The sequence below is a fragment of the Rattus norvegicus genome, chromosome 18, assembly GCF_036323735.1.
Source record: "Rattus norvegicus strain BN/NHsdMcwi chromosome 18, GRCr8, whole genome shotgun sequence".
Classification (NCBI taxonomy): Eukaryota; Metazoa; Chordata; class Mammalia; order Rodentia; family Muridae; genus Rattus; species Rattus norvegicus.
The window spans coordinates 57,252,550-57,271,489 of NC_086036.1; the positions used below are offsets into that span (position 1 = coordinate 57,252,550).

The following is an 18,940-nucleotide window of genomic DNA, read 5'->3' on the forward strand; positions in this document are numbered from 1 at the left end:
GTTTGAGGAAGGTTTTACAGATAATGTGACCATCTGCCAGAGACCAGAAATAGCCAGCCCCAGAAAGCTGGGGGGAGGGGTGGCTCTCAAGGCAATGACAAGGCCCCTGAGTCAGGTGACCCTGGCCTGAGGACAGCCACAGACCTTGGTTTGTCTGGAACAGAGTGTGCCAGGCACACAGGGGCAGAATCAAATGGGATACTAAAGCCAAGTTGCCCCGGGGCATTAGCCTAAATGGGGTGCAGCCAGGCAGTGGGAGAGAGTGGTTTGAGCTGGGGTCTCATGTCAGCTTAATTTCAAGAGCAGCTACAGTAAAGCTAGAACACACAGAGAAGATGAAACAGACCCCAAGTGGTTTCCTAAAGTGTTCTGTGTCTTCCAATATGAAACCGGTTACTTAGAGGGGAGCAGGTGGAACAGGGTGGTAAAAGTAAAGGAGTTGGGGTGGCACTGTAGGGATAAGAAACAAAGAAGACTGCTGCATTAAAAACAAGGTTTGAGGGGCTGGGGATTTAGCTCAGTGCTAGAGCGCTTACCTAGGAAGTGCAAGGCCCTGGGTTCGGTCCCCAGCTCCGAAAAAAAGAACCAAAAAAAAAAAAAAAACAAGGTTTGAGATAATTCTGACTCTTGGTACCATGGTCATTTTTCTATAAACTTAACAGTGCACTAAAAAATGAAACCTATTAATTAAAAAAGAAAAATAGAGGCTGGAGAGATGGCTCAGCAGTTAAGAGCACTAACTGCTCTTCCAGAGAACTGGGTTCAAATCCCAACACCCACATGAGAGCTCACAACCATCCAATTCCAGGAGATTCAATGCCTGTTTCTGGCCTCTGCAGGCACGAGGCACTCACAAGGTCCAGAGACATGCATGCAGGCAAAATATTCATACATATAAAAAATAAAAAAAAATCAGTACCATGTTGAGACTAAACTAGGAAGCACTGTGGTTTCAACATCTCCCAGGTACATGTGTAAAACGCTTCGTCTCGAGGAAGATGTGAATGGGATCACAGGGATCAGACACTAATGAGTGCCCTGCTGCCTCTGACATGCCCAGACTTCCCCTTTGCTGATTTTCCTTGGAGCTCTGGAGCCAGTTCTACAGTAAGCACAGGCTGAGGACAGAGCTCGGGGCAAGCAAGCCGGTGAGTACATGGGTCTTTTGCTTACCAATCAAGTGTGCTTGTTTCTCTTCCTTGCAGGCTGTCTCCTGCAGCCCGTGAAGGAATCTGCTGCTCACTTGGATGATGTCATCGATGTTTGAGAACAGTATGTCCAGATCTCCTGGCGGCAGCTGCAAGCAACAGAAATGCAGAGACTGGGTGTCTGGTAGGGGACTATCAGGAGCAGATCTGGCTATTCATGCTATCTGGAGTCCTCTCACTCTTGGGAAGACCAGCTGCCCAATGTAATGTTGGAAAAGATTTGGGAATATTTTAAGTTAGTTCCCAGTATTGCTTAACAAGAAAAAGAGACATCAAGTCCAGCATGTCCAGCATGGAAGGAAAGCTTAAGGCCGGGGATGGGGCTAGTTTGGGGATGGGCAAGGGGTTAGCGTTGAGATTTGAATGTGAAATCTTCCCCAGCTGGTAGCATTATTTGGAAAGGCTATGGAACCTTTAAGAGGTAAGCCTCGCTGGAGGAAGTGGGTTGATGGAGGTGGACCTGAAGGTTTTTCAGCCTGCCCCTTCTCCTTCCTTGCCTATCCAATAGCTTGTTTAACGCACACTTGCTGCTCTTGCAGAGAACCCAGGCTCCCAGCACCCACCATGGTAGCTCACAACTGTCTGTAACTCTGGCTCCTGGGAATCTCACAGGTACACACACATATACCAGCAAAAACTCATACACATAAAAATAAATCTTCAAGGGGCTAGAGCGATGGCTCAGTGGTTTAAGAGCACTGGTGGTTCTTCCAGAGGATCTAGGTTCAATTCCCAGTACCCACAAGGCAGCTCGCAACTCTGTAACTCCAGGTCCAGAAGTTCCAACACCCTCACACAGATATACATGCAGGCAAAATACCAATGCCTTAAATTAGATAATTAGATAGATAGATACATTTTTAAAGTTAAAAATAAATAAATAAATCTTCAAAACATAACCTTGCAAAACTGAGTTACAAAAGAAGACAACAATGAGAACTTTCATAGTATTTTAAGTAAGTTTACTGATTTTTTTAAATTTATTTTTATTTATACGAGTACACTGTAGCTGTCTTCAGACACACCAGAAGAGGCCATCAGATCCCTTTACAGGTGGTTGTGAGCCACCATGTGGTGACTGGTATTTGAACTCAGGACCTCAGGAAGTACAGTCAGCATCGTAAGTTTACTGTTTTATGTCAGGCTAAGTTCATAGCTATCCTCAGCCTCTATGGCTAATAGGCTACCAGTTGGACACACCCAAGTCATTCAAGGCCATGATGAAAAAAAGACCTGCAGCTTACAGCTGTGACGAGAGGTCTAAGAGGCAGCCCACACCTGCTCCTATAAAGACAGGTTGTGGGGCCCCATGAGTACCTGCTGTAGGTGGCCTCTGATGTCAGAGGTACAGAGTCGGAGTGTGTGCAAGTAGGAGACTTCTGTGTCGATGAGCTCTCTGATGGCCAGCCTCTGATGGAGCAGAGATTTGTCCTCAGAACCCTGGCCTTCCTGCTCAGGGCTCTCTGACTTGGAAGAGGCCTCATCTGTTTCAAAGTCAGCCATGTCCACAGGTTCTGGGGGAAAAAAAAAAAACAAACCATCTCAATTCAATTGTGAGGTGGGGTCTTCTCATTACATCTCCTGGGAAATGATGTCCCTAACTTGAAGTGGCCTAAAATGTCACTCACTGCAGACAGAGTCAACTGCTTGTTTATCAAACAGAGTCCGTGAACGGTTGGCATCTGAACAATACGAGAGGACAAACAACAGCTCAGGTTGTTGCTGACGTTGGAAATTCATTTCCAAACGGCTGCCCTGCCTTGAGGCACTGGTCGGCTGGTGCCACTACAATGATGGAGATGGGGAAAAGACAGAAAAACTGTAGCATGCGCTATGGAGAGAGGCAGAATGGAAAAAGTGATTGGCAGTGACAAGTGTATGTGTGTGTGTGTGTGTGTGTGTGTGTGTGAGAGAGAGAGAGAGAGAGAGAGAGAGAGAGAGAGAGAGAGAACACTGAGGTTAACAAGCTGTCATTGCCCAGTAGGGTTGGCAGGATGGTATACAACAGCCTGGTTATTAAGCAGATACAGACGTAGCCCCTAGACCTGCTTCCCAGTCATAGGATCCCCCTAGCTCTGGGCAATGATGGAGGCCCAGGATGAGGGAAAGTTCACTTTCTAGATCCAACCTTCTCGAAGGACCACCACAGTCCTTGATGCCACCGAAGGCCAAGTTAGTGTCTGCAGTCCATGCTGCTGCCCCAGGCAGGATGAAGCCTGAGATCCATGTGGGCTCACTGCCACTGCCTGATGCCTTGGTAATGTCTTCAGGCTATGCTCCCTAGGGGATTGGAGGGGGATCCTGATGTGAGTGGCATCTGTAGCCACCTAAGGCCATGTTTGAGGCTCCTGGTCTCTGCAGCCATTGAGGGCCAGGAGTGAGTTGGTGGTCCTGATATGACCAAGGGTCATGTTGATACCTGTGGCCTGTGTTACCACCGAAACCCACGAGGATGTTCTAAGCAGATGCCTGAAGTCATGATAATGCCAATGAGTATGGAAGAGCTGTCCCTGCCCCTCTCCAGCCACCACAGGTCTTTCCTAAGTTGATGATTTCTGGAGAGGATGCAGGCAGAGAACAAAGAAAGAATCATCCTCCGTTGGGGGCAGGGCGGTGGCCACTAGGAACGTGAGCATGCTCCAGTGAGTATGTAGACAGCATAAAATGGACCTTTTTTTCTTTCTTTTTTCCCTTCTTTTTTTTTGGGGGTGGGTATGTCATGGGATAGGGGGACAGACATGGGAAAACTGGGAGGTAAGCATGATTGGGGTACATGATGTAAGACTCCCAAATAATCAATAAAAATAATAATAATGCAAAGAAATTTATTTCCCAGGATTCGATGTGCTTTCCTAAAATAGCTCTTATTTTTTTTCCAAAGTTTGATCCAGAGTCATTCAGGCATTGATTCATTCATTTTAAAAATACTTTATGCTGGGGGCTGGAGAGATGGCTCAGCGGTTAAGAGCACTGACTGCTCTTCCAGAGGTCCTGAGTTCAATTCCCAGCAACCACATGGTGCCTCACAGTCATCTGTAATGTGGGTCTGATGACATTTTCTGGTGTGTCTGAAGACAGAGACCATGTACATACACACATACATACATACATACATACATACACACACACACACACACATATATATACACATATATATCTTTAAAAAATACTTTATGCTGGGTTCACATGGCCACGCCCATGTAGATATAGACATGTATTCTGATCACATCTCCTCCCCATGAACAGCAACCCTTCCCAAAACCTAAGTCCACACGTGAGTGAAGACCTGTGATAGTGTCTTCCTGTGACATGCTTACCATGATAGTCCCAGTGCATCTGTTTTCCTATAGATGGCACAACTCCATTCTTTCTCATGGCCAAAAAGAAATCCTACTGTATCAGAGTCTGGCCATCCCCTGGCTGGTGGCCACCAGGTTGTCGCCATAGCTTAGCTACTGTGAAAAGTGCTACATTAAACTCTGATGTGCAGTGGCTCTAGGAGGTGCTGACTTGGAATTTTGTTGGTGAATACCCAGGGGTGGCATAGTCATTGACCCAGATTTCTTTATTTGGCTCAGCTAAGTCCTCTCCTCTTTTCTCCCCATGTCCCCACAGTTCCTGGCTTCCATCCTCAGTCATGACATAGAGCCTAGGGACAGGTGATTTTCTTTCTTTCTTTTTTTTTTTTTTTTTTTAGATTTATTTATTTATTATATACAAGTACACTGTAGCTGTCCTCAGATACACCAGAAGAGGGCATCGGATCTCTTTACAGATGGTTGTGAGCCACCATGTGGTTGCTGGGAATTGAACTCATGACCTCTGAAAGAGCAGTTGGGTGCTCTTAACCACTGAGCCATCCCTCCAGCCCGTGATTTTCTTTCTTTTTTCTCCTTTTGTTTTACTTATTTGTTTGTTTGACTATTTATTTATTTATTTATTTATTTATTTATTTATTTATTTATTTGAGACAGGGTCTCTGTACAGCTCTGGCTATCCTGGAACTCACCACATAGACCAGGCTGGCCTCAACCTCAGAGATCCGCTGCCTCTGTCTCCTGAGCGGTGGGATCAAAGGTAAGCACCACCATGCCCAGTTTTGCCAGGTGATTTTCAAAGGTTCCAGAATCATGTTTCTGAGTTGAGACCTCTCTCCAACCCTGCCATCCACTCCCATTTATCCTAGATGTGCTTCCAGTTTAAGTCTCTGAAACAAGCTATGGTCATGGCACTCATCCCCTGCCGCCCACAGCATCAGTGTTCTTTCCTGCTCAGTCTCACTCACTCACTCAGCCCCCAGACAGAAGCCAGCCAGAGAGAAGAAGGCGGTGCTTCTCTCTCCACCCCTGTGCTTCTTCTGCACTTGCTGCGCCCTTCCCAGGCTCCGCCTGCAGCATTCTTCTTCCCTAAGCCCATTTGTCGTCCTCACCCTTCTCAACTCTGAAACTCCCACCTACTCGTTGTCTCTAAATGTTAAAACTGTATAAATAAGGCCATCATATGAACAAGATGACCTGAAAAAAAAATCTTTCTACTATGAAACACTCAGAGAAGCCAGAACGGGTGTAACTTTTAACTCCAGAGCAGGGCTGTCAAAAGCATAAGAGAAACCTCCAGAGAACTAAATCAGAGCAGGGGTGAGTGAGCTGGTGCCACTGTGTCCCACAGTGGAGCGGACAAGGAAATGGTCGTGGCCAATCTCAGCCACCTGAGAACTTACCAGGAAATACGCTCCATTAGTGGAGTGGTGAATCAGGGGAAAGGATCAGCCTGGGATACATCAAGAAAGATGTTGGAGAATGATGATTGACACACTGGTGAGGTACCCACGGAATAAATCCTCATGGGAAGCCGGGGAGGGGACACTCAAGCTGACAGCTGGCCTCACCCTAACGGAAAACAATTAGGACTAGAGAGCATCAGAAAGCTAGAAAATATCTTGAGAACGGATTTGTTGAAATAGCACAGAATCTGGTATCTAATTGGGAACATTTACACAGACGACTCATAGAAAACTAAGAAACCAGTCAACCAATGAAACCAAAAAAATAATAGATATTTTACGACAATTTTTTTGTGCAGAAAAGATAAAAGAATCTTGTCTCATTCTGGAGGAAGAAATATTGTGAACAAAGGGCTGATATCTGAACAGACAGACCTACTGGGGCTCCCCATTTGGTGTGTACTTAGCGTCTCATGCTTCTTTCTTCCCAGTAATATCGCGACATGCTTGTCAAAGTCAGACAGTTTCCCAGCCCCGGGCCTCCGAGTCAGGTTAGAATTATGACCAAATATACCTGCGGTACTCTTCTCCTGTTGATCTACTGGCAATTTCAGAAGATTCAAATATCAAATCTCCCAAGGAAAAAGCGTTGAAGTTGTCAGGCCTGGGGACAAATGTCTTTTACCCACTGAGCCAGCTCGTCCGCCCAAGTTATATTTTTATAACTGTGAGGTAAACTGAAAAATTAACTGAGGAAAATGGGATTTTCCAATTTTATTTATTATTGTTGTTAATAATAATGTATGGGCTGGGTCTGTAGCTCAAACTCATATGCAGTGTTAAGAACTAAGAGGGCCAGTGAGGTGGCTCAGAGGGTAAAGGGATTTGTCACCAAGTCTGAAGACAGGAATCCCATTCCCGGGACACACATGGTAAAAGAAGGGAGCCAACAACACTTAGAAAGTGTCCTCTAACCTACACATGCACACAATACATACATATAATTTTTAAAATGCCCAGAGAAGCTACACGGGCCTTTGAAGCAGGTTCTCACACGGTCAGCTGCAAAACTACATATGCTACAATTACTAGTCTGCTGACACTGATGGAGTCAAGATCTAGAACATTCCACCAAAGTACCCTTCATCTGCCTTTCCCCCATGGCTCCAGCTCCTCCTAGGTAGAGTACTCTGGAAAACAATTTTTCAGTTTCTTTCCAATGAGACATGTGCTTAATCGCCCTCCTAGACACCTAAGCATCTAACCCAGAGAAAGCAAATGTAGGTCCATACAGAAAACCACATGCGAATACTCATAGAAGACAATAAACGTGCCCTTTACGGCTGAATGACTGAACAAACTGGCCCATCGGTACCACAGAACAATCAGAAATGAACACAAACTATTGACACGTGGCCTTGGCTTGGTTGGGCTCTCAAGGAAAATGACTGTGTTATAAACAACGTAGTACTCGGTAATTCTACCTAATGACATATGAGATCACAGACAGAGGACCGATCGTGACTGTCTGGCTAGGGACAGGGTAGGAAAGCAAGCGAATGGAGCTACATTATAGAAACAATCATAAGGGAGCACCCTGCAGTGGTGGGACAGTCTGTATGTAGACATGGATGTAGACATGGATGTACACAATCCATCACATGATGAAATGCTGTGGAATAACCACATACATGTAGTATAGTGGTTGGTACCTATTTCCTGGCTTGGGTTGTGCAGTAGTTAAGCAAGATATAGCCATTAGATGAGTAGAGGGAGGGAGGCCAACATGGCTCTCAGTGGATAAAGGAGCTTGCCGCCAAGACTTGATGACCTGAGTTCAATTCCCAAGTCCTACAAAAAATGTAAAGCAAACAAAATATCATGTAACTTTAGTTCTCTGTTATCTTTGCAACAGTCTCAGCATATGCACAGCTGGGAAGACTGAGCTGAGGGCCCTTTCTCCTATCCCTTGTCTGCTTTATCTGATAAGGAGCAGCCTCACCCTTTCTTCAAGGCAAGTAGGATGCCTGATGAGCATAGAAACACATTGTTGTCTAAAGCAGGCTCATTCTTTAGAACATCTTGGGCCTGGAGAGATGGCTCAGTGGTTAAGAGCACTCATTGCTCTTCCAGAGGTCCTGAGTTCAAATCCCAGCCCACAGAGTGAGTTCAAGGAAAGCCAGGACTCCACAGACAAACCCTATCTCAAAACCGAACCAAACAAACAAAACTAGGAAACAAAATCAGGGACCACGGGCGTAGGTCAGTGGTAAAGTGCATAACATTCGCCAGGCTCTGAACTCAGTGCCCAGTTCCTGGTAACACACACACTCGCACACACACGCATAGGCATGCCACTTAGACTCTTCCTGGTGCATCCTTGATGAGAAAGGGAAACTGTCAATGGTGTATCTATGCTTCTACAGCAAGCTAATGCTTCTTCTGAACTGCAGAAAACGGGGTTGATTCTCTCTTCTCTGGGGCAGCAGGACTTGAACATTCCTACACATGCATTCAACAAAGAACGTGCTGGTATGTGCCTAGAATTCCAGCACTTGGGGGCTGGAAGCAGAAGGATCTTGGGTTCGAGAGCAGCCTGGGTTACTAGATAGATCCTTGGGAGAGACAGAGATGGAGATAAGGATTGGGGCAGGGGGAGAAAGACAGGGACTGCAAGCAGGGAAAGTAAGTATCCTCAGCCATCTACCCAGGGAAGTTCAGAAATGACTCCAACTTATTCACTCATTCATCATTTATGTATTACATTTGTTTCCCTTGGCAAGTGCATGTGTATGGAGGAGTTGGTTCTCTCCTTCTCACCACATGGATCCTGGAGATGGAACCCAGGCCATCAAGCTTGGTGTTGAGTCTCTTAACACACTGTACCATCTCTCCAGCCCAGAGGGCTCTCTAACTCGGGAGAAAAGAAAAAAGCATGAGACCTAGAGTCTGAGATTGCGGGATGGTTCATGGAGGGCTGTCCAAGATGAAGGTCGGAGCCATGACAGTAAAAGACCCTCCTGAGGAATAAAGGGAGGGAACACCTATAGAAACAATAGTGGCTGTGGGGGAGGCAGGGGGACTGAAGGGTGTGGTCGACAAGACCACTGTAGCGGTCAGAAGAAACATTCCTATACAAAGAGCTTCCAGCTCTCAAACTCAGAAGGGTCTGAGATTGAAATTTTTATATGAATCACCTTGTAAGCCAGCCCCTACTTATTACCAAGTGTGTGTGTGTGTGTGTGTGTGTGTGTGTGTGTGTCTTATGTATACAGGCACACACATGTAGAGAGGTCAGAGGTCAACTTCATCTTGTTTGAGGTAGGGGCTCTTTGTTGTTTGATGCCGGCCTCCTACATCAGGCTAGCGCCCAGAGATTCTCCTGTCTTCTACCTACTGGTATTATGGATGGTGCCATTCTAGTTTTTTGAATGGGTTCTGAGGATCAAACTCAGGCCATGAAGTCTGCAAAGCTAGTGACTTTGCCTGTTGAGCCATCTCTCAATGAGAACACTAGCTGTCTGGGTCAGGGTTTTATTGCTGTGAACAAACACCATGACCAAGGCAACTCTTATAAGGACACCATTTAATTGGGGTTGGCTTGCAGGTTCAGAGGTTCAGTCCATTATCAATCCACTACAAACCATATTCTTTTTTTTTTAAAGATTCATTTATTATGCATAAGTACACTGTAGCTGTCTTTAGAAACACCAGAAGAGGGCATCAGATCTCATTACAGATGGTTGTGAGCCACCATGTGGTTGCTGGGATTTGAACTCAGGACCTCTAGAAGAGTAGTCAGTGCTCTAACCACTGAACCATCTCTCCAGCCCTACTAACCGTATTCTTAAGATTCCTGCTCAGTGCCTAGCAGTCGAGGGCCAAAAGCCCTACAGGTCCTTGTGCCTACATTATAGCTTCCAGATTAGTCTTTTCATGGGATTCCTGAGTGTGTGGACTTTCCTGTGCCTTTTCTTGGGATCTTTTCCTTCTGTTTGTTTGTTTGTTTGCTTGCTTGCTTGCTTGCTTGCTTTGTCCTATTCTAATGTAACTTTCCCTATTATATTTTATTTTATTACAGAATATTTTATTATCATCCCTTATAAGCCTGTTTGTTTTTTCATGAGAGATAAGAAGGGAGTGGATCTGGATGTGATGTGGGCAGGAACTGGGAGGAGTAGTCAGAGGGGAAACCATAACCAAGATACATTATGCGAGGGGGAAAAATCTATTTTCAAGAAGAGGAAAAAATATTCATGCTCAGAAACAATATAAAGCTGGCGTACTACTTGATGGCTCTGCTCTGTCTTTGGTCCTAAGGATAACTGTAGGAGGAACTATGAAGGAACTATATGAAGTCATTTGGAGTCCAGGCCTGAAGCCAAGGAAACCTGATTTCCAATTGTTTTTGTAGGCTCTTGAGTCAGGGTCTCATATTGCCAAGGCTAGCTCCAGCTCTCAGAGGGCCACACTTAGCCTTGATCCTTCTGTCTCTGCCTCCCAAGGATGAGGACTACAGGCATGCTCCACCATGCCCAGCTGCCGACTTGATATTTTGATTCTGCGGTCAATTTACCAACCTTCCCAGCACGTTTAGCAACCATCCTTCTAGGACTTCACAAGAGATTGTCTAACGGAGTGCCCGGAACATAAGCTCTCAGCTGGTTTTTATTACTATTTTTTGTTAAACTGCAAAGCCAGTGTGATGGTTTGTATGTGCTTGGCCCAGGGAGTGGCACTAGTAGAAGGTGTGGCTATGTTGGAGTAGGTGTGGCCATGTTGGAGTGGGTGTGGCCTTGTTGGAGTGGGTGTGGCCTTGTTGGAGTAGATGTGTTACTATGGGTGTGGGCTTTAAGACCCTCATCTTGGGCTGGAGAGATGGCTCAGAGGTTAAGAGCACTGACTGCTCTTCCAGAGGTCCTGAGTTCAAATCCCAGCAACCACATGGTGGCTCATGATCATCTGTAGTGGAATCTGATGTGGAATCTGATGCCTTCTTCTTGTGTGTCTGAAGACAGCTACAGTGTACTCATATACAAAATAAATAAATAAATCTTAAAAAAAAAAAACCCTCATCTTAGCTGCCTGGAAGTCAGTATTCTGCTAGCAGACTTCAGATAAAAATTCTCCTCCTGCACCATGCTTGCCTGGATGCTGCCATGTTCCTGTCTTGATGATAATGGACTGAACCTCTGAACCTGTAAGCCAGCCCCAGTTAAACGTTGTCCTTGTAAGAGTTGCCTTTGTTGGGGTTGGGGATTTAGCTCAGTGGTAGAGTGCTTGCCTAGCAAGCGCAAGGCCCTGGGTTCGGTCCCCAGCTCAAAAAAAAAAAAAAAAAAAAAAAAGAGTTGCCTTGGTCGTGGTGTCTGTTCACAGCAATAAAACCCTGACCAAGACAGCTAGTGGTGTTATTAACCAGGTGGACAGAAAGTTATCTACGAATGCTTGCTGCCTGATTTTGTCACAACCAATCAAATCCAAGTAAACAGAGAATCGAAACAGCTCATCAAGACTAGAGTGCTAATCGTCATCATCACCATCATTGATAATAAAAACTACGAACGAGCCATAAGCTGCTATTGTCTCAAAAATAGACCTGAGAGATTGGGAAGGAGAGCAGGTTGGGATGTAACTCAATCCAGTCATAATGGAGACTGATTCCTTTCCGGTTTCATTTTCATAAGAGCTAATACATTTTTTTTCTCTGCGTCCATCTTGGCTTACGGCACTTTGCATTGGATTTCTGCCACTTGATTAAGACAGATGGTGCTTTAGCCCTTGAAAGGAAACAGGTCACTGGGAGTCAGCACTGGCTAATTTAAATTAAAAAAAAAAAAAGAAAAAAGCAGGTCATGCCAGGCTATCCTCATTCTCTTACTGGCAGTCAACTGCATCAGTAGATCAAAGGAATGCTGTAGCCTACGTAGCCCAGCAATCTGGTCCAGCAAGGTCTTGTGATTCTCTCAGGGCACCCTTATGAACAAGAAAGAAAGATGTGGTTATGGAGGCTGTGGAAAAGGGCATTGCGAGGCAATCGTGTGTACTAAAATTGATAATGATTGCCAGGTGGGATGCACCCACCGGAACAGCAGTAGCATTACTGTTAGTGAATAACTATCTGATCTCAGATGGCGTTTGAGGCCTGCCGCATAGGAACTAATGCCTGGCACTGTCATCCTGGCCAAAAGCCGGTGGGCAGCTAGGAAGGTCATAAGCTGTAGTGGGGAACCTACAAAAAGTATTTGTTTTGTTAAACTGACACCTTGTCAAACTGCCTTCTGGGTATTTGCGTTTACACCCATGCATGAATGCGGGCCAAAGTTAATGCAGAGTCCTAACTGGTTCAGCTGAGGATGAGTGACAGCTGAGCCCTAAAATGGGTCATCTGTATCACACTCTGCTTTATCTCCTCTGCAGGGATCAGGGAACATGGCAGACGAAAGGGTGGAAAGAGAGTAAGAGCTGAAGGAGTGGGAGGAACGCTGTGAGATGTTTCCTCTCGACCTGATATGCCTGTTGCATTCACAGACCCACGGCAGCTGTGGATTCCCTGCAGAAGATCAAGATGGTCAACATTCCATCCCGGGTGGGGGAGGGGATCATGAGGCCCCGCCCTCCGCTGAAGAATTATTGGCAGTTGTTGCCTGGGGAGGGGCGTGTTTTTCCCAGGGGTGTGGCTACTGGTTGGTTGCCCATGCTCTGGCAGATGTTTCCACACCCATATACATGCAGACAGAAATAACTGAATATCATGGAATATGAAAACATAGGGAGACATGAAGGTAAGAAGGGGATGTGGGAGTCTAGAGAGAGTGGAAGGCGGAGTTAGGTGTGTATATGATCAAGATACAATGTATACACATGTGATATTATGAACAAGATTTTTTAAAACCTGTTTGTTTTTTAAGACAGGCTCTCACTATGTAGTGCCAGCTGTTCTGGAATTCTCTCTGTAGTAGACCAGGATGGCCTCGAATTCAGATTCATCTATCTGCCTCTGCCTGCTGAGTGCTGGGATTAAAGGCGTGTACCACCACCTGAGCTCTGTTGTTTACTTATGTCCAGTAATCGCTCCAGTGTTTCCTACCTCAAAGACCACCTAAGTTCACACTCCACCCTCTTCCTGAAAGAGTATGACAGACTCCTGACTGGAATCATGGCAGCAGAATGCCATGGCCTTTAAAACATGAAAATGTGGACTCATCTTTGAGAAATATCTTTAATAGGGACTGGAGAGATGGATAAGTGGTTAAGGACACTGATTGCTCTTCCAGAGGACTCAGGTTCAATTCCCAGCACCCGCAGGGCAGCTCACAGCTATCTGTCACTCAAGTCCCAGGGGATAAATAATCTCTCTTGCCTCCTTGGGTATTAGGCAGACATACATCCAGGCAACATTTCATACAAAAAAAAAACTAAATAAATTTTTAAAAAAATAGGTATATGTCTAATAAAATCTTAAGAAGGGAATGAGGGTTGGGCTGTATGCTCAAGGGTAGGTTTTATGCTTAGCCTGTGCAAAGCCCTAAGTTTGATGCCAACCCCAGAAGAAGAAAAATATCTGTCTACAGAATAGAAAAGCATGAGATTTGATCACCTTACTCCTCTACATCAAGGACAGAAGAGGGAATGGGGACATGCTCCCCTTTGCAAGCTTGATGCCCTGTGATCAATTCCCAGAAGCCACATAGTCCATAATTCCAGCACTCTTAAACTGAGGTGGCGGTGGAGACAAGAGAATCACCTGAAAGCTCCCAGGGCAGCCAACTTGGAGGCTGAACAGTGCTGAGGCGGAAACAAGTTATCTTGACCTCCACAGAAGTTATCTCTGACCTCCACACACCGACCACAGCATTTGCATGCAGGTGCAGGCAGATACACACACACACACACACACACACACACACACACACACACACACAAATAAATATTTTTTTAAAAAAAATAAGCAGTATTGTCGTCTAAGACATGCTCACTCCTGAGATTATGATGCCTTATAATAAGTAATTAATAACTAAAGTCAGAGCTGGGTGGTGGTGGTGGTGGTGGTGGTACCTGTCTACAGAGTGAGTTTCTGGACAGCCAGGGCCACACAGAGAAACTCTTATCCTGAAAAAAACAAAACAAACAAAACCAAAACACCTAGACCAGTCTTCCTTGACTCCAATGCCCTTTCCAAAGAATCACCCCTGTTCTCAATAACAAATTTACTTATTTGTTTAATTATTAGGTGGTTCATTCAACAAAGCATAAACTTTCACTAAGGCACATTTCTTATTCTTTTCACTAACATATTAATTTGCTGTCTGCTCTTAAGTTAGCACATAACATGTGCTCAGTTAATAACCTGAATAAATGGTACAGACAAATACAAAGAACCATGGTTAAATTGCCAATGACACTGAGACTAATAGGCCCTTACACAAGTCTTTGAGTCTTCTTGGAAGACACCAAAAAGGTTGAGGTCAGCAAACTTTCAAGGCCAATTCCCCTTGAATTTTATATGAAACGGACTAGATGCTATGCACTCTCTAGGGCTGCCTTTTTCTTTCAGAAAAATTATTTTGAGCTCTAACCAGGCAATAGCATTGTAGTAATATCTCATCACTCTATAGCTGCGTAATATTCTGTTATGGCTACACATATGCTGCTGTGGATATATGTATGTCGTGGGTGTCTGTGTTTTATGTTTGTATGGACACTATGAGTATCAACATACCAGATAAACAACCTGTCACCTAACTGGTTCCTCTGTTGCCATAGGGCCAGACTTAGTAGTAATGGAATGTTTGGGTCACATGGTAGGATTCCTTAACTTATAAGGAAATGTCAAGTTCTTTGTAAAGCAGTCTTTGGTTTGATGTGTGTCCCCCCACCCCCGACCCCCCCGCAGTGTGAGCTGGATCTGCTCTGCCTCCTGGTCAACACTGACACAGTCATCAGTCTTTCTTGTTTCTCTGGGGCTAATAACCTTGGGCACACTTTCCAGATCTTATTTGCCACCGATATATTTTCTGGAACAACATCTTTAATGCTCGTAAGTTAGGAAAAAGGCTCTTGCTCATTACAGAACCAAGTAACAACAGAGAAGGGTGTGAAGAAGAGGGCATAGTCCTTCACACTAATCACCACCCCGTGGCACGAGGGTAACCACGGGGTATGTGAATCACAAGAGACACATACAAACTAAGCACAGAACTCCCCTCGAAAAGTTCTGCTTCAAAGGGCTGGCCTGAAGCATTTAACAAATGTCTAGGAGTTTTTGATGTAAGGGTTCTATAAATTGTTCCTCAAAAAGTCTGTTCTGGGATGTAGGTAAGTGGGTCTTGGGCAATTATGGGGGCTAGTGAGCAACTGTTACCAAGTAAGGAAGGAACTCTTGCTAAAATAGGAAGTATGTTTGCCATAAATGGTCCTCTATGGAGAGCTAAAGTTTGAAGTCTAAAAGGTCTAAACTGATCATTAAAGCCCACTGTTGTGATGCATGCCTTAATCCCAGCACTCAGGAGGCAGAGGCTTGCAGATCTCTGTAAGTTTGAGTCCAGCCTGGTCTACATAGTGAGTTCCAGGATAGTGAGAGCTACACAGTGAGACCATGTCTTGAAAAAAAAAAAAAAAAAGAAAAAAGAAAAGGAAAGAAAGGGCTGGAGAGATGGCTCAGTGGTTAAGAGCACTGACTGCTCTTCCAGAGGTCCTGAGTTCAAATCCCAGCAACCACATGGTGGCTCACAACCATCTGTAATGGGGTCCGATGCCCTCTTCTGGTGTGCCTGAAGACAGGCACAGTGTACTCATATACATAAAACAAATAAATCTTTAAAAAAAAAAAGGAAAAGGAAAGAAAAGAAAATTCAAAATGTTAGAAACAACTGGGGAGGGGGGCGGTTCCAGAGGACCTGGATTTAGTCCCCAGAACCCACAGGTCAGTTCAAAATAGTATTCTCTTCTGATTTGGGGGAGCACTGCACACACAGGGTACACAGACACACAGAGAGGCAGGCTGGACATCCATATACACAAAATAATAAAACCAAACCAAACAAGTGTGGAACAAAAATCATAGCATAAAGCCAGAAAAAGAGAGTTACCATGCTGAAAAAAAACAAAAACAAAAACAAAAACAAAAACAAAAACAAAAAAAACCTCCATGAGTTAAGAGTGATACAGAAGTGAAATAGAACAAAGACATATCTGTGTCTGTCTGTGTGTGTGTGTGTGTGTGTGTGTGTGTGTGTGTGTGTGTCTTCTCTTTATAAACACATGGTCAGACAGGTGGTACATGTCTTAACCCAAATTAAAGGACAGCTATTTACCCTTAGCCAGACTTCCCTAGCTCTACTTGGAAGGTTGAAAGGGGTAGAGAAAGGAAACCATACAGTATTTAAAAAAAAAAAAAAAAGCAGGTCTTTTTATAGAGCAGTGGGTCTGCCCAGTCTGTGTCTTCACAATTGCTGATCCACAGATCTAAAGTTGTTCAGCCTGTCAATAAACAAGCACCAGGCTGTGGACTGTCAGGCTTGGTGAATGCCATGCTGCTTGGGTGACAGCACTCGGACACACACCCCCTCTCCAGAGTTAAATAAGAAGCCATTGATTTGAGCTGGAGCAGAATCAACCAAGGCACTGTTTGCTGCAGTACTCTGCTGATCAAGAGAGATGCGAGCCAGCTGTTGGCGAATCCTGGGCCCTGGCACAAATTCAATGAGGCCATGTGGCTGGGCAAGAATGGTGCTGCCAGGTCCCAGGTCATGTCCTCTCCTCTCCTTCCAAAACACTCTGTAAGGTTCTGGCTCCATTCGAAAGAGGCAAGGGGGACACCTAGGGCCCACCTTCGTTAGAGTATCTGCGAGTTTCCATTTTTACTTTTGACTTATAGTGAACTGAGGGGCTGGAGAGAGGGCTCAGTGATTAAGAATGCCCGCGGCCCTTCCAGAGGACCTGAGTTTAGTTCCCTTTGCCAATGTCACTCAGCTCACAGCCACTTGTAACTCCAGCTCCATGGGGATTGGAAGGCATCTGACCTCAGAGAGTTCCTGCGCTCACAAGCACATACCTACAAACAGGCACACACATACACGTGATCAAAATAAAAACAAGTATCTTAAAAATAGTGCATGTAGTACCTTGCTGCACCCTTATTTAAGGTGCTCTCACCACAGTACGAGCTGGGTTTTGCTAGTCACGATATCATTGGCTTTATTATACTTTCATGTGTACATTTTTGTCTTTGGGGTGGTGCATGAGTGTGGAGGCCAGAGATCCCAGTGGGATCAGCCTCTCTCCACCCTATTTATTTATTGGCAATCTCTTACTGACCCTGCAGCTCACCTATTTGGCTAGAGTAGCTGGCCAGCAAGCCTCAGGGATCCTTTTATCTCTGCCTGTCCCCACTCCCTGGGCTGGAGTTACAAACTCCCCAGCAAGACCAGCCTTTTAAGTGGGTGTTGGGGATCCAATTCCTCATGCCTTTGGGCTTTGCCCCGTTCACGATCTCCCCAGCTCCACTCACATACACACTTTTTCAAGTTTTCATTTTAGGTTACTTTGTACACAGCCTAGTTCCTTCCAGGCCGTTCCTAACTGGCACAGCAGTGTTTGATCAGATAATCGGCATCAACCCTTCTGTTGAGCGTCTGCTGTGTGCCAGGTACCAAGCTTTACCCTCAAAACAAACAGGAGGGCAAAGTACAGGGCCTGGAAAAGGGCAAATTGGGCTTCCCAGATCATATAGAAGGTCAGGAGGCTGCCTACTTCTCCACTGTCTGTCTGTCTCTGTCTTTCTGTCCCTCTGTGTGTCTCTCTCTTTTTACCCACCCATTCCCCAGGAACAAACTGTTCTCAGAGATTCTGCCGGGATTGGCAGTGGACAGCTTCTTTGCAGGACCACTGACCTCCAGAGGACTAAGAACTAGCACCTGTGCTAAGGGTGCACCGCGCCACCTCCAACTTGCCAGCACGCAGGAGCCACGGTTCTGCTTTCTGGACCCAAGTTCTGATACCACTTTACTACCGGGTCAATTCTCCCTTCAGTTCGTCTTGAATTTCTGACCCTTTCTTCCTAGGTCTTGACCGGTCTACTCAGTTTCTTAGCCAAGGCTCTTTACCGTCCTTTGAATCTTCCCTTTGTTTTAATGAATGCTTTATTAAAAGCCGCCTACCAGGCAGCGAGGTAAGAAACAGAACAGTTATCATTTGCTCTAGCCCAGCTTACTTTCCTGGACCTTCCTCCCACCCAGAAATAGGATCGGGGGGAGCCATTTGAATCTGGTGACTCCAGCTCCTAACAGGGTAGAGATCCAGCACTGTGGGGCCTGGGATCCGGCCACACCCTGCCTCTCTGCTTACCCCCGACCCCCAACCTCGCGCACCTCATCTGTCCAGCAGCTGTTTCCCCGCAACCCTCCTGGCGACATCCTGTCGCCAGGCTGGACTCACCGCGCACGCGCCGGATGCCCTCCGGTGTCACTCGCACCCGCTGGGCTCCGGCTGCGAGTGCAGCTCCTCTGTCTGCTGTGCACGCGCAGAGCGCGCCCCCGCCTTTGTCAGTTGCCACTCTAAGCCTAGGTTGTTTTCGGCGCGCGCTCCCTGAGTCACCCAGCAGTCGAGGGCGTTCCCAGACCGCGCCTCCGCTGGTCCGGGGCGGGGCAGCGCCACACCTGCCAACTCACCTGCCCGACTTCACCCCAAAACCAGGGCCACAGGTCGGCTAGTGGGCTCTCCTGCTGGCAATGGGTTTCTTCTGTACTGCAACCAGAAAACTCCAGGGCAGTGTCTTAACTTACTTTCCGTTGCTGCGATTAACACATGACCAGAAGCAACATAAGGAGAGGACTGCAGTGGGTATCAAAATCACAGCCAGCTCTCAAAGGAAGTCAAGGCAGGAACTGAAGCAGGGTAGGAAGCTGGAGGCAGGAACTGAAGCAGAGACTGTACAGGAATGTTGTTTACTTGCCTTCTCCCCAGGGTTTTATTTTGCTGAGCCTGCTTTCTTCTACAAACCAGGGGCTTC

The 18,940-nt window shown here is 45.8% G+C and overlaps 1 protein-coding gene across 11 annotated transcripts in view; it reads right to left on the reverse strand.

The window, feature by feature from the left end:
* Arhgef37 (Rho guanine nucleotide exchange factor 37) overlaps positions 1-18,735 on the reverse strand; it is a 65,664-nt gene extending 46,929 nt beyond the window's left edge. For 3 of the 11 annotated variants that reach the window (XR_010059573.1, XR_010059572.1, XR_010059574.1), the window contains exons 1-3: positions 18,367-18,525; positions 2,526-2,722; positions 1,174-1,297 (exon numbers count right to left, since the gene is read on the reverse strand). Coding sequence is in view for 4 of the 11 variants with exons in the window: in XM_039096828.2 (XP_038952756.1) it covers positions 1,174-1,297; positions 2,526-2,711 (310 nt within the window). In the remaining 7 variants the exon portion in view is untranslated. Of the gene's footprint in view, positions 498-536; positions 1,150-1,173; positions 1,298-2,525; positions 2,723-5,928; positions 6,098-18,299; positions 18,526-18,599 lie in introns of those variants that run through there. The other 8 variants (XM_039096832.2, XM_063277355.1, XM_039096828.2 and 5 more) reach the window with 7 other exon arrangements.
* Positions 18,736-18,940: the final 205 nt, after the last annotated feature.